At 38.5% G+C, this 20,936-nt stretch overlaps 2 protein-coding genes across 3 annotated transcripts; both read right to left on the reverse strand.

The window, feature by feature from the left end:
* Positions 1–434: 434 nt before the first annotated feature.
* On the reverse strand, positions 435–8,905 carry rab31 (RAB31, member RAS oncogene family). The gene is made up of 7 exons (XM_067474769.1): positions 8,712–8,905; positions 6,298–6,377; positions 5,354–5,435; positions 3,809–3,880; positions 3,320–3,426; positions 3,046–3,155; positions 435–2,479 (listed from the first exon to the last, which is right to left on the reverse strand). The coding sequence occupies exons 1-7, from the start codon at positions 8,745–8,747 to the stop codon at positions 2,382–2,384; spliced, it is 585 nt and encodes a 194-aa protein (XP_067330870.1). The 5' UTR covers positions 8,748–8,905; the 3' UTR covers positions 435–2,381.
* A 1,400-nt stretch (positions 8,906–10,305) lies between these two features.
* On the reverse strand, positions 10,306–20,321 carry ralbp1 (ralA binding protein 1). 2 transcript variants are annotated; one of them, XM_067474320.1, is made up of 10 exons: positions 20,210–20,321; positions 17,966–18,268; positions 16,054–16,485; positions 15,621–15,970; positions 14,877–15,038; positions 13,678–13,809; positions 13,147–13,257; positions 12,852–12,973; positions 12,623–12,743; positions 10,306–11,992 (listed from the first exon to the last, which is right to left on the reverse strand). In XM_067474320.1, exons 2-10 carry the CDS (start codon positions 18,213–18,215, stop codon positions 11,693–11,695), a joined length of 1,980 nt encoding a protein of 659 aa, XP_067330421.1. In that variant the 5' UTR covers positions 18,216–18,268; positions 20,210–20,321; the 3' UTR covers positions 10,306–11,692. The 2 variants fall into 2 exon arrangements, with proteins under 2 accessions (XP_067330421.1, XP_067330422.1); XM_067474321.1 differs by having other exon boundaries at positions 17,966–18,264; positions 20,210–20,295.
* Between the last annotated feature and the right edge of the window lie 615 nt (positions 20,322–20,936).

The following is a 20,936-nucleotide window of genomic DNA, read 5'->3' on the forward strand; positions in this document are numbered from 1 at the left end:
AATAGTATTTATTTTTGCTGTAAAGGTAAAAGTTGTGGGAGAGTAATATCACTTTTCCAAATGTTATAGTATTTATAGAAGTGTTAAGAAAGCAAAACAAATAATACATTTTGGCATTGGATGAACTAAATAAAGCAAAGCATACCTTTTTAAACATACGGTAGCTTGTAGTGATTATGGTAAAGGAAAAAGTGCAACCAAATTTTGTTATCTATAACTTGGAGTTAAAGTTTCTGACATGTCAGGGTGACTCAATGAAGATGCATACCATGCTCTCATGACAGTCAGGAGTATAATCCAAGTAGCACATCTTTCTGTTTTGTGTCAACAAAACTTAAACATGAATTCAGTAAGGTTTTATTTTAATCCTTTAGATATTAAAAATACATAATGTGTGTTTCCTGTTGGAAAAGTAATAAAACCAAAGCAGAAAATAGATTTACTACTACTTTATTATTATTATTATGAATATTATACAAAAGGTAATCCGACCTACATAGGATAGAGGAAGCATGACTTAGGCATACAATGTACTGATGGTGCAAACAAATGGCAGTTTTGTTGACTGTTGTGTGCAGGTGGTCTGCACTGATTTATAGTAGTAAATCATGCATTAATCTAGTAGTATGCAACTTTTAGCCATGTCTTACATTTGTTTAGAAAACATAAAAAGGCACTTTGTGAAGATGTACTCGTTGGAAATCTCAGCAGAACAGCAACATGAAAACATGATAAAATTACTTTGCCTAGTATGTCATTGTCTTTGTGCCAGACTACATTGTAAACTCTGCATTTTTTTGTCTTTTTAACCAACCAAGAATATTAGATGTACCGTCCTTCTGGTCCACTGGGCCATTCATATTCAATTTTATCTATCACTTTGCTAGGTTCTGATGAGAGACTGTAGCCTCTGCTACATGGTAGATAATATGTGAGTCATATTTACCCATTGTGATGTTCCAGAAGAGTCTACTGTATGTAGATTTTTTTAAGTAGGGAAAGCAGTGATAAAGGTAGATTTTTTTAATGCAGTTGGGTCTGACTCTTTATACAGAGAACGACACATACGGGCACAATTTGACTATAATGCATTAAAACACATAACTGAATTCCATTAACCCAACAATATGGATAACATTTTATATTCTTAACTAAGTACAAATCTAAACGTGTTTTTTAAGCTTTGAAAATTTCAAACAGAAATAATGTTAACGTCGACTTTCACTACTATTAAGAGCACAATAATTGTTTTAACTATTTACTACTGTGGCCAAATGAACAAAATTGCAGTTGGAAAATTCTTCAGTTGTCAAATCCAAGGTTACTAATGCCAAAGTAAGAGCAACAAACACAACACATAATTTCTTTGCAAGTTTGTATTACATAGTTCTTTTTGAGTTTGGTTAGTATACATAGACTGTGGGCATGTTTAGAGTAAAATACATAACCGTCATTTCTGTTCTTGACAGTAAATTTAAACCTTTTTCAGATAAACATCTCATGTTTGGTAGTTTTGTACAATCAATTCCTGTAGTAAAATCTCAGACAACACATTTCAGCACGTACAAATCACCATTAACAAATCACTATGTAAACAATCCTGGTATTGGTCACAGTGTTTCAACAGCGGGTGTCATACTGTAATTATGATTTAGACCTTTAAGCTGTTAATTCTGCAGTAATACAGTTAAATCCTTATACAGCAAACATGTGTAAACATGTGTGAAGCTGCTGCCTCTCAGATATACAACTGAAATGCTCATCTAAGGTTCAATCTTTACTCCTTTTCAAATATCCTAATAAAATATTCTAAATAAGAGTGGTGCATAAATGATCACAAAAGCTCCACAAGAAGGAAAATTGTAGCCCCAATAAAAACATATATAAAAATATTCATTTGATGTGTGCCATTGGAGAGCCACAGCGTAATGAATATTCTACAGAGCAGCTGACTGTTGAAATGAAGTTGGATCAAATACCAAGCCCTGCTTTAAAAACATCATCGGTTATTAATTTGTGCTTTATTTTAGAGTTATTATAAAATGTGGGATAAATCTGCCTTTTTGTAACAAGCTATGTACTGTATAATACCACACAGACAGAAATCTTAATGTAGTTCAGGCAAACCCCCATTTGAGGGGGACAAACTGAAGGTTTTCTGCTTTGTGAAACTGCTAAAATTAAATGAAATAAATGTGCAGTGACCTACCACTGGCAGGTTCTGTTTCATATTGCAGTTGACCACATGTGCAAGCTGACCTCTGTCTGTCCACGGTCTTGTCGTTCCCTGTAAGACACTTTTCATGTGCATTGTTGACTACATGCTGTGCTGGTGTGGTCCCTGGTGCTGAATGAAGTAAACTCATCAGCCGCTGTTGGTATTAACAGCATCTCCTGACGGATGGAGCAGGCTGCCGGGTGAGTTTAAAGGACTCGTTGCTGTCCACCTCAGCATTTTCCAAGGGTGGAATCTGTTTACCTATACACACAACGCAGGGTTATTTACAGAGCTGCCATGACAGGTTTAAGGTTAATATTACAGTTTATTATTAATGGCAAAAAACTCAGACACCAGGGCCACTGGTTTACTTGGCTTTATAAAAACTCTACTTTATATAAAGAAAACAAACAAAACAACATTAAACTTATTCCATATATTTAAATTAAATACATATGCTGTTCTCTGTCATCATTTCTAAACTCAAAAGTAAATATACTGGAACTTGTATGTCCCACTTTCATATGATAGGAAATCTACACACAATGACTAACAATGACAAAGTGAAAATATATTCTGAGGAAATATATTAAACCTACTGGAAATAAAAAACTGAAATCTATGAAAGTGAACAGGATGCACTTAGCCAGAACCTGAGGTGTCATATTAGACAAACCTTAGGACATCTCCCCCATGCTACTTTTTTATCTTTGAAAATGTTTCTCTATCCTTTCTCGAAGTATGTACTTTCTTAACCATATATCTGACCTGCTCAAACCTGCTAAATCAGCTCACAATACTGACACGCCTCAGGGTACAGGACTTACTGATTTTCTGAAAGAGCTCTTCAACATTGACAGCATTCCTGGCACTGGTCTCAATGAAAATAGCTGCAATTGATTCAGCAAACTCTTTAGCTTCCTTCATAGGAACTTCCCTGTAAAAAAGGAGGACACAAAGTTAAGTGTGGGGTTCACACTTAAAGGTCCCTTCTTGCTACAAGTGTGACACACAAGAATGAGCCTTTGATGTGGCCATAATTTCCCTGACAAGAAGTTTTATTAAAGCTGTGACAGGGTGTGAAAAGAACACTGTGCTCACCTGATGTCTCCTAAATCATTCTTGTTTCCTGCTATGGCTACAACAATATCCTCTGGACCATGTTCTTTCAGCTCCTTCACCCACTTTTTCAGTGTTTGGAAAGAGTCCTGAATAACAAGAACACATGGTCAAATGTGGGATCGGCTCTTTATGAGAATGTGGCCAACATCTTCTTCACACATTCGTTAAATTAGATGGTGTTTTTCAGTCGTGTTTCCATTAACAGACCGGGAAAGAATGGCATTAATAGGCCAGGGAAGAGAAGCATAATAGAGTGATGGAAAAGTACGTGAATTTTTACATCATGCTCTTAGTGAGGATCCAGCTTCCTCAGTTAAGCATATTTCACACAGTGGTGCTGTGCACAACTGCAGCTCCACTGGTACAAAAAGGTAAAGAAAGGTAGCGAGTTAAGTTAGTTAAGGCTTCTTGGAGTCTGTCAGCTAAACTGAGGTTGAAAATACTGTCACTCACTTGATTCATACTTACCAGTTTCGTAATATCATAGACAATTACAGCAGCAGCTGATCCTCTGTAGTACATAGGAGCTAATGAGTGGAACTTAAAAAAGACACACATGAACAGCAGTTAGCATTATACATTTGACACATCAAATTTTTATTTCTTACAGCATGTCACAGAAATAACAAGAGGATAATGTACTGTAAGTATGACTATGCTCATACATTCTTAAATGATGAGTAAAATACTTCCTTAAAAGTTTACAAATCTCAATTCTGAAGGTTGTTTCTGAATTCTCTCATTACGGTCTCTGCAGAATATCCCCAAATCAACGCTTGCAGAGACAAGTTAAATTAAAAACAGATTTGTTTATATTCATTGTTTCTCACAAAAAAAGTCTATTCTTTAAGGCCATCAAACATCCCATGTGTTTTATTCTTCTTCTTCTCTGTGACTGTATACAAACTATAGCTATACATATTTATCTGTTTATTGCAGAGATACATCTGCATGTCTTTCGAGATGCTGCGTAACAAAACATTTCAAACCAGAAATGCCAAAGTGGTATAAAAGAAGCAATATACCGATACACTAGTATGTCCACAAGTGTACATGGACAACATCGACTTTAACTGTGAAATTTCCCACAGGGTGGCATTAGTTGTTGACATTAGGCAGAGGAGGGGCACAGTTGGAGGGGCACAGTTGGAGGGGCACAGACTTGCCCACATCCTGGGCAAGTCTCCAGTTTATCTCAGGGACAACACAGGGAGACATACACAGACAGACAACCATTCCCCCCTCACATTTACATGCAAGCAAGAGGAGAACATCCAAACTTCCTCGGCCACCTGGAGACGTAAATCTGCAACCTTCTAGCTGTGAAGATACAGTATATATCAACACCCACACGGTGTCTGTATGCATTACCACCAACTGCAGTCAGATAAACTGGTATCAAACCATCCCTGTGTTTGTGTTGCTCACTCACCCAAACATTGGTCTTACAGTGCCAGTAGTGCTCAAAAACTCTATATTAACAACATTTTAGTTTGCAATTGCTGTTAAAAAGTATCTTCAAATAAATCCACCAAAACTGCTCTTAAAAGGTAGATTTTTTTTTTTTACTGTGTGTTATATTGTTCACGCATACTATACCAGATCTGGAAGACAGACAATTGTGATAATTGTATTATCTGTTCCACAGATGAAAAGAACTTTAAACCCTGAAAACAGAAGTTTCAAGGTATAATTTTTACACAAGCAGGAAATACTTGCACAAGTTTTCCATGCAGTAAGCAAGTCTGGCAAGCATCAACCAGCCACCAACCCCCATCCATCAAATGAATCACTATGATGTTACCAGAATCTAATGGCCTTTAAACTTTGTATGAACCATCCCACTTCGTGCCTAATAATAACGCCATGTCATAAGGACTCCTGGCAGGGAAGTTACTGTGTTACTGCTAGCTTCCTAAAGCAAAATGTCATGGAAAGTTAACTTATTTAAAAAAAAACAACCATAAGCTCAGCTCAGCAGTAAGTTATGGATTCAGTTATGGATACTCTCACCCTTTCCTGTCCGGCTGTATCCCAGATGAGAAACTTGTGTAGTTCATTTCCACATGGTACTGTCTTGGTCAAGAAGGATGCTCTGTGGATGAATAATACATTTCACAATGTTTTAGCCATGTGCTTTAAAACACACAGGAAACACATTAGGACTAGTCAGCAAGAAACACTGACAATAAAGATTTCTTACACGCCTTAAAGCCCTAGTTTCGGATCAGAGGCAAGTAAAACAACCACTGGACAAGAAACAGGCAACACAACAGTATCAAGGATGACATATCGCTCTAGCATCTGTTTAGAGATGACATGAGTTTTGTCATTGGTCAAAGCAGAGAAATGTAACAGTTCATTTAACATGTTTACTCTATAAATGATTTTTTGCTGCTCTCTTCCTGTGTGCCCAGAGTGCTACGGTCAGTTATAAACAGGAACAAAAACAAATCTGTTTAATCTTTACTGATAGCAAATCACGTTACTAAATCACATCTCTGCTAGCAGTTACTCAACCCAATACTTTTCAAAAACTATGCAAATTTTTTGGCTAACTGAGCCAAAGAAATTAAGATGTATTCTATGTTTTTTATTGTAAGATGTGGAAATTATTATTATTATTTAACATCCTTCTCTGTAAATCATTGCTCAGCTGATTGATGAGTCTTGTTGTAGTATTAAAAAGTGGCAAGTATTTCTGATGTCTCTAATTAGTACTATTAGTAGGTGCACTGGCTTAAACGGTACACATGTACTAATATACTAAGGCTAGTACAATTTGACATACACACATCTGACTTCAAACACGCTATTGTTAATTTGAACTTTGGGCTTGTGCTGATATCACACCTTGGAGCCCATTTTTAAACAAATATATGTTTACCCCAGCTCTGTCAGTAAGGTTTGTTTCCTGCCACCAGGGTCTTACATGTTATGTACTGTGATGTTCTTACCCTATTGTGGGACTAATGTTGTGGTCGAAATGATCCTGAACAAACCGGCAAACAATACTGGATTTCCCAACTCCAGTGTCCTGAAAACAGGAGGTTACACATCATTCACAGAACTCCAGATGCACACATGTTAGCGGAGTCACCATTGCACACTACATATTATGCAACTGTCTGGTCACATGCCCACCCCATCTGACAGGTTCCTGTTAGTCTATTTAGCTCTACATATTAGCCAAGTATTATGTGGTAATATGAGGCAGCAAACACTCTCATTGATAACAGTAGTTGCCATTGTAATGTTGTTTTTGTTTGCTTGTGTTTTATTTTGTTATAGCACAAATGACAAATAACACAAAAAGAAATATGAAAACAATCAATCCAATAATAAACATGATAGATTAAACAAACATGCACATAACAATTCCCAAAACAGAATAAACTACAAGCATAATACAATTAAAAAAAAAACAGAAACACCTGAAACATTATGAAATAATGTTTCAGGTGTTTCTGTGCATACATAAATAAATATGTCGCATCACCTGGATTTATTTTGCCTAGTTATTACATTGTGTATCATACAGTATAGTAGCCTATGCGTTACCTCAGGCACTATTGTAGCCTATTCTTGATCAAGCATTTGGAATTCTGTTGGAACTGAGTTTGTTTTGGCTTCATTGTGTGTATGCTACAGTTGGGTGCAAAAGTTTGCATCCCCTTATTTTGAAAAGGCCAAAAAATATATATTTGTTCATCAGCATATTTTTTCTAATGCACAATTAGCTAGCACAAATGTTTCTTCCTCAGAAATTAATTTGAATTAATTTATCAACAGTGATGCAAATGTTTGCACTGATATAATTGTCATTACTTTACTTTAACCTTTCTATGCATTGTTTGATCAATTTTTTTACTTTTCATGATGAAAGAACATTTGTACTCTCAGAGGTACATTCTTCTTCTTCTTTTTCTTCTTCTTGTTAGGTTTAATATAATCATGAAAATATTATCAAATGAAAAGTTTGCATCTCCCTCAGCAAATTAATTAAAAATTAACTTTCAAACATTTCCGATGAACAATTTAATAGCTTAATGTGCATTAAATATTATGTTGAAGAAAAAAACATTTGTTTTACTCTTTTGGCTATTTCAAAATAAGGGGCTGTAAACCTTTCACCAAACTGTGCATGACTTTTTCCAGACATAATGGCATCTCTAACCAGGGCTGGACCTAAAGGGAGGCAAGGAGGGACAGCACATAACATGTAAATTCACTGGCTCGAAGTGCTAAATTCCAACTGGACCTCAAGCCCTGGTATAAATGTCTGTTTAGATTATTTCCAGGGTAGCTGCATGTCTCAAAGCGGGTGATCTGACAAAGGAAGTCCCACCAGTGCCAGTCTGCACTTTCCTTCACGATTCTGAAAAGCTTCACCACATTAGGTCAGTAGAAGCGTGCTCTCTTACCTCTAACCACTCTGTAGTGAATTTGAGCAATTTAAACAACAAAGGGTCTGCAGGCATCCATCTGGCCAAAAGATCAAACAAATCGTATATATCCCTATCATTTATGAATGTGAAGCATTTAATCTCACGGCCCTCCCAGTGTCTTCACCTTGACTTCAGCTAGTGATTTGTGATTGTTTTACCTCCCCTGTAGCTCCGCTTTCGATTTTTTGTTTGTCACTTTCAGTTCCACGATAATTCTCAAAACTCTGTGAAAATGAAATGTGAGGCCAATGTTATATGTTCGAACCCCCAACTGATGCCAGCCTGCCAAAACGTCCTAGATGAGGCCCTGGTGCTGAGGAAAGTTTGGTAAGAACAGAAGTGTAGCTATTTAACTGCCTCGGTGAGCACGTCTGCGTTGCAAAGGCCTGGCAAACATGATTAAAGTACAAGATCCCGTTTCTCCGCTGAGGAGCCATCAGTGAACTGCCCTCTGACCGTCCCTGTCCCCCCCGAATGCCGTTTTGCTAACGCAGCAAGAAATCTAACGGCTGATCTAACGGTGACGTCATGGCTGATTGAACGTTAAGAACGGCAAAAGACACCGAAAACTACATCGAGGCGTTTTTAAAGCTAAAAAGAAATCACACCCACAACCTAAAAAAAGCAAAAAACAAAAACCTGAACTAAAATGACTGCTGCGCCCACCGGTCGATGACATTATCAACCATTAGTCGAATTTCCAAGTTTTCTGACCAGGAATAAAAGCACACGACACAAAACCAAATCCCCGCTGCCACTCGGAGCCAACTAGCTGCTGTTAATGTGCTCATGGTGTCTAAATGTTGTCGCTTGTTTTTTCTTTTGTTTTTTTGGTTTTTTGGTTGCACTAGCAGCAAGCTAAAGGGATTTTCCCCCAAAACAGATAGGGAAAAAAAAAAACAACAACAACAGCTGCCACTTACCCCTAAAAGGCAAACTTTGAGCTCCCGTATGGCCATAGTGAGTTGCGGAAGTCTTTAAATCATTATTTGACAGTGTTTCCGTTAAGGTCTCTGCATCCCCATGCTTTAAAGCCTGCTTTTCTTCTTTTCGAGGATAAGAGACAAAACCCAGCCCCTGATCTAAACTGTCTGAACCATCTAGACTGAAATAGACCCGGGCAGCGCTAATGATGAACACAACTTCCGCTGCTTACTTTCAAAATAACGGTCAGCTTGAGGCTTCTATTTACTATTAGTGGTGGGAAAAAAGTACTCAAAGTACTCAAAAACATTACTGCACTTCTATACTTTCTTTACTTCTGAGGATGTAAGACTATTTACTGTACTGTAGTACTGAATAAAAGTGCATTATTATTATACTGGGTGTAGCTACTTTGCATCCCCTTACACTGAATTTGCATTGCAATGCAAACTTAATCCTAAACATAAGATAATAATAATAATAATTATTATAATAATGCACCATTATCTAGTACAAATAGTCTTTCATCATTAGAAGACAAACAAACAAAGTATACATATATACATAGTTACATAAACAGTTTGCATTCGCCCTTGATAAATTCTACTCTGTGCTACTTTATACTGTATATCACCTCCCGCCACAGCGTGATCCGCACATTGGTTTGACATGAGTTTATAATCCGGGATCGGAACCGGCACCGGTGAAATGAAATAGCGGGGGGCCTGGTGAATCAAAGGCGTGGTGGGATTCGATCCCTTCCCTGGGCTTCGTGCTCTACCCCTTGAGCCGCCAGGCAATTTCATAAAAAAATAGTAATATGTACATTATATTATATATATAATTGTGTACTTTATAAAATAAAAATATGAGAACAGATCAACCAAAAATAGTTTACTATTAACTATTATAATGAGTTATTATATTATTACTATTACTACTTTAAATAAACTTAGACAAAATTATGGATGTTCTATTTCAGCAAATATGCACAATGTATAAAACGTACTGCTTGTGCAGTGAAATTATTGAGACATGTAATATCAATTTAGTTTTGCAGTTGGTAAAGCTGTGACTAGTTTTATACACCTCCTGTACGAGTCGGTAATTTCATCTAAAACTACTAACTAGTTACTACAACTGTGAAATAAAGGTACTTGTGTAACTAATGCTTTAGTTCCTCTTTAAAGGTCATAAAGGCAGCACAAACTAATAATAGTACATGAGCAAATAGGTGCTTTAATTTTGAAACTTTGCCTTTATCCGGTCTTTGTACGTTTGTCTCGTACTTCACGCGGCTAGTTTTCGAATCGGAAATGAGTGAAAGCAATGAATAAAAGTCGGGTGTTTCCATTACCTCTTAAATACAAAATCCTTGATTCTGAAATAGAAAACCTGTAATCGAAGAAAACCTGTAATTGACTTCCTCAAATGCATAGGTTGTAAATACAGCATCATTGGGCTTTGAAAGAAAAACTATTCAGTGTGATGGGAAATGGGAATCACTAAATAGGAACTACACTTCCAGTCAAACACAGCTAAGTAAAAAGGTAAACATGAAGGTCTTTGGAGGAAGAAGCAGAGATTCACATAAATTATTTATATTGACACTTTATTTTTCACAGCATTATGAAACAGTAAGCCACAAATGCTTGGAACAATATGAAAATAATATTACGAAAAGCTTCTGAAACCAAACTAGTAGCATTCATTCGTTTCAGTCACAGGATTATTGACACATTGAATCATGAGTCCAGACATGACTGCTTCAATTCTGCTGTGACTAAATCAGGTGCAGTAACACTAGCATAACTCCATACAGATCCATTAATAATAATAATAAAAAAAAACGAACATTTGTCAAAACACAAGAGCTGATAATCTTACAATAATGTACAGAAATGGTATGCAAGTCAGGCCATGCCTTTATATTAAATATCACTGGACAATGACAAAACTTTGCAATAGTTATGGATCAGATAAGAAATTAAATGATTGACTTGTGTGTTGCATCAACTTTCTTTGAACTGATGCCATGAATGATAACTCCACACAGAGTTATAGAGTTATAACACAGTCAAAATACATAACACTAATTGAACCTCTCGTACTGGGGGCAAAAATCATCACTAGATTTGTCATTATAAAACTGGAAAAATGTCTATTTCCTCCGTTTCCTTGTTTGTGCCGAGATTACAGATGATTGCACTACAGATCAAAGTGTTGATGTAAAAAAAAACAAAAAAAAAAAAAACGCTGGTCAGTTGTGAAGTACAACACCACCGTGTTTGTTTGCATATGTGTGTTCCAAAAAAGAAAGCAACTACAATATACTTTAAATATGTTCATATATTACTAAAACAGGTTAATTTAAAATCTATTTAGTCGTCCGTATTCTTTAGAATCCTTAAATATATAATATATAGCTAAACCAATCATAAGTTCCTCATTATTTAAGGAGCTGTTTATATCATTGGTTCTCTGGGGAAACGTCTCAAGTCTGGCATCTTCAGTTATGGCACAGTGGTCTCAAATTTCCAATCAGATAAGGAACTGAGATTATATCTGGGGATTATTTCGTAAGCCCTTACATGTAAAAAATAAACTTACTCTAATCTAATCCTTCTTTCATCCTTTCATTTGCTTTATAAATCCCTTTGTGCCACCTCCTCTTCCTTCATATAGGGTTGGCACTGTGGATTAATATCCTCATCATCCCACCAGGTGTCTCACAGAAGCAGTCTGTTCTCCCCTACAGCAGCTACTCAAATTTTGTTTGGGTTTTGCATGGAAAATGGGAAACAAGGTATTTGATTTGTGCTGAGGCAGGACACAAAAGACAGTCTAATAGATTTTTTGCATGTGATTAATACAATTACTAACGAACTCAGTGATCCAGCAATGTAAAATCTCCAGTGGGTAACGAGTGACGTTACAGGACAACTGACCAGCGGCAGAGACATACAGCAGCACTGACATCTTACATGTTGCTATCTCTCCTGTCTTTGCTCGGTGAGGGCTTCGAAGGGTCCTTGGCCGTCTTTCCATTGGCAGAGGCAGCTGTGTCTACGCTGGCAGCCGCTGTGGTGGCGGAGCGTTTGGTATGCTCCTCGCTGCGAGCCTCTGGGCTTGGCTGAGCGGGAGGGGCCTGCTCAGCCTGCCGCTGGACAGTCGATTCCTGCTGCAGTTTGTGGCTATGCAGCAGGCGGAGCTGGACGCGTAGCTCCAAGATGGCCTCCTGCTCCTCATGTATGGCCTGGTTCAGGTGGGTATTTTTGTTCTACAGGGAAACAAAATCAAGACAGTGCTCATGGAATGCACCACTTCATCTAGTACACATAGAATATGAAGATATGTAAATATTTTTTCAAAACTTTAATATATTTATCCCAATGGAGAAATTTTTTGTTGCTACTACATTTAAGATCACTACTACCTAGGGGATCAGTGTCTTGATTAAGCACCCTTTGCCATGTGGCTAGGAGGGACGGGGAATTGAAATCAACATGGGTGAGGCTCTCGTGGGGGTAAAAGAATAAAAATAAACACATATTAAAAGGTATTTTTTACTTGCAATGACAATTAAGGGTTTCTATATAAAAGGAAGATTCAGGAGCACTTCCACCTTCTCTGAACCTCGGCTCATTCAAAGATGATGACTTGAACTGTTTGCAAATCACTACATTCTGCTTTTGGAAACTTATCATTTACCATTACTCCCTCTATTAAAGACTGTGCTTTCATTGGTGATCCCTGCCCTAAGTAAGACTCAGAGACATCACTATAAGTCCTTCAAGTATGTTGTAGTTACAAATTTTACTCTATTTGACATCAACACTCTTTGATGAATGTTTCAGAAAATTTTACATTTATAAAGACAATAATAAACAGTATGTGCATTTTTGTTCACCTCCAGTTCTTCATTTTGCTTCTGCAGATCTTCCAAAATCATTTGCAGCTCTTCCTCATCTTCACTCTCACTTTCACTGTCAGACGAATACTCCTCCGTCTCACTGCGACCCTGCTGCCGACTGAGAAAAACAATGCAGGTTTAGAGTCAACAAATATACTGGACATATTACCTGTTGCTTATCAAATTACAAAGCATTTCATACTTTACACATTAAGTCATCACTTACCTCTGTATATCTGCAATCTCAGCCCGGAGTCTCTCAATTTCTTCCTTCTCAGTTGCTATTTGTCTACGAAGCACCTGCTCAAGGGAGATCAGCTCCTCCTGCTCTGTTAGGATCTCATTTTCCTGGTTATGGATAACAAGTGGGGGCCAACACAACACATTATTTAATCTCAGGCTGGCAAACATCTCGCTTATTAGGAGCAGATTCTTTTTAAACAGTTTTAGGCTTGATACCTTTATTGGGCCATGCACATCCTTGAAAAATGTACATTTGTTAGTTCATGTGAGATACTCACCTGTGCTAAGAGGAGGTTGATGACTTCCTCCTCATTCTCAGTCATTTCCTCTTTTGAAACATCTTCCTTTGACAGGCTGGCTATCTCCTGGGCTATTTTAGTCTCACACTCCTAATAAAAAACCAAAACAATATGACAGAGCCAGAAGTACACTGGTAAGAGCTAACTAACGATGATTCGTAAACTGTACTTTGTGCCGGTGTGTGCGTTTCACTGAGAGGTGTTTCTATTATTTATCCTGATAGGGTGGACAGAATATTCCCCGAAAAACAATTATTACAACTGTCATCACAAATTTTTTTAAAACAAAACAAAACAGTGCCATAAATCTAGAGAGGGGGCCTGGTGGATCAATGGGTATAGCATTGGGTCGGGATGCAGAAGGCCTCGGGATCAAATCCCACCACACCAGGTGTGGCCCCGCCCATCCACCACGGAACACGTCCCGCTTTTGTGACCCCTAAAGGGACAAGGCGAAAGCCGTTGTTCATTTTTTGCCATAAATCCAGAGAATATCCAGACATGGCTTACCTGACGTTTGGCCTCTCTCAGTTTGCGTTTTAAAGCAGTCAGGATTCGCTGCACCTCCCAGAGTCGCTCCTCTTTGAAAAAGTCCTTCACTCCCGCCTGGAGGTCTCTGTGCAGACAGTTCAGCAGAAACTCCTAAAAACAAACAAAACAGCTGTGTGTTACAGGTTGAAATTTTGTTGACACATATATTTTTAATTAACAGAACATAGTTTAATGCCTTAATAATAAACAATAACAAAAAAAACTTCTAAATCTTGTTTTACAGTCACAGTATTCGGCAGTAAAATCATTTGTGATCCTTCAATGACAAAGACAGAAAGAAAAATAAGATGAGTAAGTGACATGTTCCTGTTCATCTTTTCTTGTGCAAGGGTAAGAAACTACATGAGATTTAGGCAGAATTTGTGAGTTACCTACTGTATTTTAATTTCCTCAAATGTATAATTTAAAGTTAGGCATATCTGAACTGGGGTAAGTGTCTCCGGTTCGTGTTTATATTGCAGTGTGATGCATACACTGGCATGTAAACTAATGGCAGGAAGCTTTGGAAAATATGCTGACAAAGTAGCAAGTCCTGGCAAACCGAGAAACATAAGCAAAGAAAGATTTATGCTGTCAAGACAAAGTACTATAAACAAAAAAAATCTTATTTTTCCAAATTCTTGCTGCATTACCATGCAACACTGTAACCCCTGCTTCAAGTCAGGGTAATTCAACTAATTTAAAACACTGAGATACTGCAATATACCCAATGATGTAATGACTCTTCACATATTTCTTTGAAGATAAACATCACATGTGCACATTTTAACACGAGTATCATAAAAGCAGGTGAAGTGTTCATGACCATCATCTTGGCCAAGGACAGGAAAATGCCTACTGCTGCAACTAAAAACTACTCTAATTCCTGTACATATTCATAATTGTTTTTAGAACGTCATTATTTTGTGATGCCTTCAAATAGCTTAAATCCAACAGATGGAAAAAAAAAGATATTTGAATTTGAAATTACATAAATCTGAGATAATAAACTTTAACCCTAAAATATTTGGCATTTTTTCTTAAGCACTTTCCTAAAATTTACAATCCACCAGCTCTAAAGACGAACAGGTTGCAATTAGCCTAATACACAACTGTCAGGTTGATTTGCACTCTACCGCCCTAATTTTGTGTCGATCGTTCGTCTCAATTGAACCCACCTGTCGTCGAATCTCCTCTTTGATGCTCTCCTGGGTCTCAGGCAGTGCCGGCATTGTTGCCATGTTGGACCAGCGGAGTGGCCGCACGACTGGCTTCAGCACTACATCACCAAACAGTTCCCTCACATGGGTGAAGAACATGTAGAGAACACGATTCCCAATCTAAACAAGGTAAACACACTGGTAATGACAAAGAACACAGCTACTTTGTCCAGCTCTACACAAACAGCCTCTATCCTACATCGTTGAGTGGACTAATTATATGTCAGACCATAGTGTAATTTCTCTCTGCACCAATTCCTCCACAACACAAACTGCTGCATATTTACTTATTCTGATTAAACAGACATTTGAATTCACCCATTAATTTAAGCAGTGTTGTTTAACATGCTGTGGGTACTGCTGCTGCTGGTTCAGAAAAAGTGGAGCAGCCACACCAATTTTCCTTTTTGTGAATTAATTAGCTTTCATAAACTGGGCCAGGATTTCTGGGATGAACTGACAGTTTGAGCCAGTAAAAACTCAGTTGGTTTGTTGCTATGGGGAGGTTTCTTATTTTTAGGTACAACTGAAGCTGAAACTAAATCCCATTTTTCTATTTGATATATTATTTGCCTGTTGCTTTTAAAGTGCTGCTCTCTTTGGCTCTATTTCATCACCTTTTCCGCCCCATTTCCCTCCTTTATCTTTTTCCATTCATCTCAAACTCCATTTACTCTGCCTTATCTAGCATCCCTCTCTGACCTGTATGGTTGGGTTGAGCACAATGGAGATATTCTGAATATTCATCTTGGTGTCAGCCTCCCTGGCAATGACGTGGTCCATGTGCGTGATGAGCCAAGAGAGAAGAAGCCGGCTGTCTGGCGACACGTCGGTCAACAGCCTCTGGAACTCTGTCACCTTCTCTGCCTCTACCTGCCGGCCGCATGCATCCTCGAAGCGCTGAGCCAGATCTCGGCTGAATAGATTCTCGGGCAACTCACGTAGGTACTGCTTCAAGAGGCTGGCAACCGTGTGAGGGTCATACTCTTCTAGGCAGGGGCACTCCTCACGATCGTATGACGCTTTTAGCTCATCTACCTTGGACTTCATACCTGAGAGGAAGAGATGATCCATCACACAAATGAAACAAATAGTTTTGCCTCTTTTTGCAGTTTGTGAGCCAGTGCTTCTATACCTGAAACCCGGTAGATGCCCTCGCACTTCATGCCATAATTTTCAATGTAGTCCACACACTCTCTGAAGATGGCTGGCAGTTGGATGCCATCATACAGAGCTGTCCTCTTGATGGCTTCAGCAAGAGGTGCTCCAAAGATGGGCCTGAAGGTGGGGGTCTCCACTGGGACTGGCTCTGCCTCTGTCGGCAGTTTCTTCTTCTTCTTCTTCTCTTTCCACTGTTTAACAACATCTGCAGCCGTCAGGTCTTTAGATTTCTTATCCTTGGCCTTGTCCTCCTTGGTGCCCTTCTCCTTCACCTTGAAGTCTTTCTCCTTTTTCTTGGAGAAGCTAGGCTTCTTAAACACATGGATTCCCTTGGAGCGCTTCATCTTGGACGGGCTCTCTGCTTCATCTGCTGAACTGTCCTCCTGGAAGGCGGCGTAACCTTCCGCTGTAAAAGTTAAGAAAGAGTAGGAAGAACTTCAAACAGGTTTCGATTTGAGGGGACAAACCCTGCGGTTTTTAAGCCTTCTACAACAGAACTACGATAGCAGTGAAACAGAAACAGGAAGAGAGATGTGTGAGAGAGAACAGACAGCAGAGGAGGGGGAGAATGGGGACTTGAAAAAGAGGTCAGCCACCGATTTAGCATAGCTCCCAGTGCACCTTATGCCACTTCTCACCAGAACAAACTCAGTTGAATTTTTTTTCCACTGAGCAAACAGCTACAAGATGGCGTCAAAGACAATTTGCGGCCGCTTCGCAGTTTTTGTCTCGTAGTATTATGCTCTGGGTTTAACCAGAATGGTCCCTGTGTTTCACATCGCTGCCTGAGACACACCTTCACTGTGCTCTCTGGGTGTGTCCTCAAACTGTCCATCTCTTCCTCTTTCCCACTGTAAACTGGTGTAGGAGCTAAATACAGAAACAGAATATTCCTGATGCAAAGTGGACAAAGGGCCTAACAACAACGCAGTGAAAAACCTTTTCAGCAAAGCAGGATTTCTCACTGCTGCAGGCAGCATCAGAAAAACAGGATAGAAACTACTGAGGAGGCGTTCAGCAACATTACAATGGTATTCGGTTAACAACTACTCTATTGTTAACAGGGTGTTACTGTTCTGTTTCGAATAAAACACACAGCTTCACTTTTTAAAATACACCTTAATTTCTATACATGTTGTAAAACACACAAGCATAAATTATGATGCATCTAAACTTACAAACTGAAAGAGAGAGGGCAAAGAGAGAAAATTTTTTCCTCATAAGGTCTTCAGTTTTTCATTTTTAGCTTAAAACACGTATCCTGCCAAGCCCATCAAAATACTGTGTGTCCCTGACACTGGAGCATATTATAGTAACTCTCCCACAGAACATGGCTTTGATGTTTTGGACGCTTTACACAAAGGATAACAATGAACCCTTGACTCATTCAGTGAATTGTGCTCATGCACGGGCTTTGTTTCATGTACTAAGCAAAACAAAAAAAAAAAACAACTTTCCTAACCATGACAAAATTACTACTCATCACAATCCCAGCTTATAATAACGGAGCATATTTAGTTCTACGCAATGTTGCCAAAATACCAAAATCTCATAATTAAGGTGCTCCGACAGTACATTATGGTGTCAAAATGCAGCAGAGGAATGATTTCAGTTTAAACAAGTCAACATTGTCTTTTACCAACATAGATCATCACATCCATTAACTTTCTATAGTTGTTATTAAAATTTGTTAGAACAGAAGAAGTATTGAATTAGACTGGCAACACCTTCTTACCACAAAATCTCTTATTAAAACATTTTTACAGCTTTCAGACAAAGGACACTTAATATCCATTAAGTGACTCTCCTTAGACTTTTTGTAAAGCTGCTATTTCAAGTGTAACTAAGAATTAATAAAAACTTATGAAGCTTTAAGTTCTTCTTACTCCTTTTCTCCTTCTTCTTGAATTTGTTCTTCTTCTTGCTGTGCTCTTTATCATCGTCTGAGACGTAGGTATCGGGCGGCTCATGGTGATGGCCATCGTGGGGGGGTGATGGTTCACCGGTGCGGTACAACCCCGGGAACTTGGTGGGGCTGATTTCCTCAGAGCTGGGGGTGCGGGCCACACCGCCTGGGTGCTCAGCTCTGCGCTGCTCAGCAGGGCTGCTGCTGGGGGGCAGGAAGCACTCAGTCATGGCTGCTCTGGCCTTATCACTCCTCTGACTGGCACATCACCTCTCCATGCTACCTGCAGTTAGGGGGAACGACACATTGCAAACCAGCAGTTTTGAGATAATCGCACAAGTGTGGTTCAAATTTCCCACTGATTCTTTCATTATTCTGTTTAGCCCAGTGTAGATCTACATGTTTCACTGGTTTCCTAAGGGGTTATTTATGGGACAGGAAGCAGATAGCTATGCAAGTCTTTACAGTTTCAATATAATCATTTGTACATTATCTTTACTTTTCACTTGTTTTTATTTTACTCCTATTGGAGACCCCTCCGGAGACTTGCAAAACAGCTCAAGTGTATAAGTATATGTATATATATATATATTTTAAATTTGTGGGGTTGGGGAGCTGCTAGGCAGCTGGCCAACGCTCACCGGGAGCAGCTAAGTTGGGGTTCAGTGTCTTGCTCAAGGACACTTCAACATGTGACCAGAGGAGCCAGGGATTGAACAACTGTGAGATTGGTGGACAACCGCTCTACCTTCCTGCGCCACAGTTCCAGTTGGTAAGGCAGTTGTCCACGGATCACAGGGTCAGTGGTGCGATACCCGGTCCCAGCTATATGTCGAAGTGTCTCTGAGCAAGATCGGGGAGGGTTGTGCCAGGCAGGGCATCCGGCGTAAAAACGGTGCCAAACCAACATGCGGACAATGATCCGCTGTGGAGACCCTGAACTCAGGATAAGCCGAAAGAAATGAAATAAAAAAAACATTTAAAGATGATTTCTTGAACAACTGTAGCGGTGATGTCCACCCACCAGATGGGGGCTCTGTCATACAAGCAACCCCATTTTCTATGTCTTACTCCTGCCATTTAAAGTAAGCAGGAACACAACCGCAGTATTCCAAAAATAAAGAAAAGAAAAAGAAAACGAACATAACCGCTTTGTTAATTCACATTTAGAATTCTTTAAAAAAGGTAAAATAACTTGGAGGTTATCACTTATCTTAAAACAGCATGCACATGTTTGTGCATGGTAAGCTTAAAATACAATACGTGTGTGCAGATTTCCTAAAGCGATTTTACATCCATTTACTGAAGGTACTGTAGATTTGAACTGTATGAATTTCCAAATACATATTCCTGAATTGTTAATTTTGTTGTTTTGAAATGTCTCTTTGTGGCTTTGAGTTGGGATGCAGGAGTTACTTTTGTCTGATGCTGCTTTTTACATGACATTTGCATGTAATGTTATAATACATAATTTCAAACAACAAAAAGCTGTCTGCATGGTTTATGTTAAATTAAGAAAAAAGAAGAACTGTTTTAGGGAGTGGAATCCTAATCTGTGCAGGGCTGGAGTGTTTAAAATATTATACATTTTAGTTTACCCTGCAGTTTGACGTTTCTAAAGCTGACAGTAGGCTGAAGATCTCTGAGCTATACCATATGGATAGTCAAGTAAGTTTCTCCAAGAAACTACTCCGAGTAACAAAATCTCATATATATATATATATATGATAAATGCTGCAAAACAACTTCTAAATATGTACTAATGCAATCTTGGTTACATTTTGGACACAAAACTATTAATAAATCCCCTCTATCTAACACCTTAATCTTCCGCCGTTGTGGGCAGATTGCGCTTCCTATTTTCATGCCATGATCTGTTTACAGAACACAAGTAACACGACACAAAGTATCAAATGTCATCGAGTTGCTTTTAATAATATTAAGGTTGGTGCCCGCACTTGCGAATGTAAACATTAGTAGGTTAAAACAGTCATAAAGTGAAAGCTGTCCTCTGAATGGAACGGCCCATATGCTAAGGTTAGTTCAGCTAGCTGCCAGCCTGCTAAGCTAGCTGATTAGCAAGCCTATCCGAAACGGTAAAAGGCACCGCGTGATCCAAACTAAACAAATGTAAAACATATAGTTGGCTACAGACGCTAAACTATATTTTGCAACTGTGGTACTGTCGCCAAACAAGCAAAACACAAAAGACAAGACACTTTACCAAGTACTATCCCGTCCAGTCAGTTTCAGAGTGCAGCTTTTCCGGCTGTCGGTTTACTAAATAAACTCATCTGCGCATGCACCGTAAATCAAATGCATGATGGGAAATGTAGTGAGAAAGGACAATGGCGCTCCCACCGATAATATATCCTCTGCGTCATCGACTACACAGTTTATGGTCTGACTTAACAGACTGCAAATGTCATTATTTTCTGCTGTGTACATTTATGCAAGTACAGTACTTAGTTGTATTTTGGTGTAGTTATCCATTATGCCCATTTATGCTAACATATTGATTCTGAACAACTATTTTAAGAAATTCACTATATGATTAAATATAATCTGTTTTTGTCAACTATATAAAATATTAAATATTTAAACAGTGGCATCTAACCTTTGTTGTTAGGGATCTATTACACAAAACTATTGTATAGTCTAGGCCTTTTTTCACATTTCAGCAAGTCCTTCCACCAAACACACTTGTCCTTTAGACATCGTTTAATTTCAATAAACTTTTTCAGGTCTTAAGAGAAATTCAATATTTAAAGAGTAATGTACACATTTCAACTAAGAACATGACTAAAGATGCATATACTGGAGTAACCTGACTGTCTATCAGTTAGGTACACATTTTTCTACATCAAGCAACATAATAAAATGCTGCACTAGTTCTAACGGTCTCTTGTTGTGATGCATGGGTTAGGGTTTGTACATTTTGCTGATAATAT

The sequence above is a fragment of the Channa argus genome, chromosome 14 (genome assembly GCF_033026475.1).
Source record: "Channa argus isolate prfri chromosome 14, Channa argus male v1.0, whole genome shotgun sequence".
Taxonomy (NCBI): Eukaryota; Metazoa; Chordata; class Actinopteri; order Anabantiformes; family Channidae; genus Channa; species Channa argus.

Excerpts from the sequence above, each read along its gene's own strand:
- rab31 (XM_067474769.1), bottom strand. The coding sequence starts at position 8,747 with ATGGCCATACGGGAGCTCAAAGTTTGCCTTTTAGGG. Across the intron at positions 5,436-6,297 it reads AACATTAGTCCCACAATAGG|AGCATCCTTCTTGACCAAGA; the intron begins GTAAGAACATCA and ends ATTCATCCACAG. Across the intron at positions 2,480-3,045 it reads AGAGCTCTTTCAGAAAATCA|GTAAACAGATTCCACCCTTG; the intron begins GTAAGTCCTGTA and ends TTGTGTGTATAG.
- ralbp1 (XM_067474320.1), bottom strand. The coding sequence starts at position 18,215 with ATGACTGAGTGCTTCCTGCCCCCCAGCAGCAGCCCTGCTGAGCAGCGC. Across the intron at positions 15,971-16,053 it reads GGGCATCTACCGGGTTTCAG|GTATGAAGTCCAAGGTAGAT; the intron begins GTATAGAAGCAC and ends TCTTCCTCTCAG. Across the intron at positions 11,993-12,622 it reads AGCAAAATGAAGAACTGGAG|AACAAAAATACCCACCTGAA; the intron begins GTGAACAAAAAT and ends GTTTCCCTGTAG.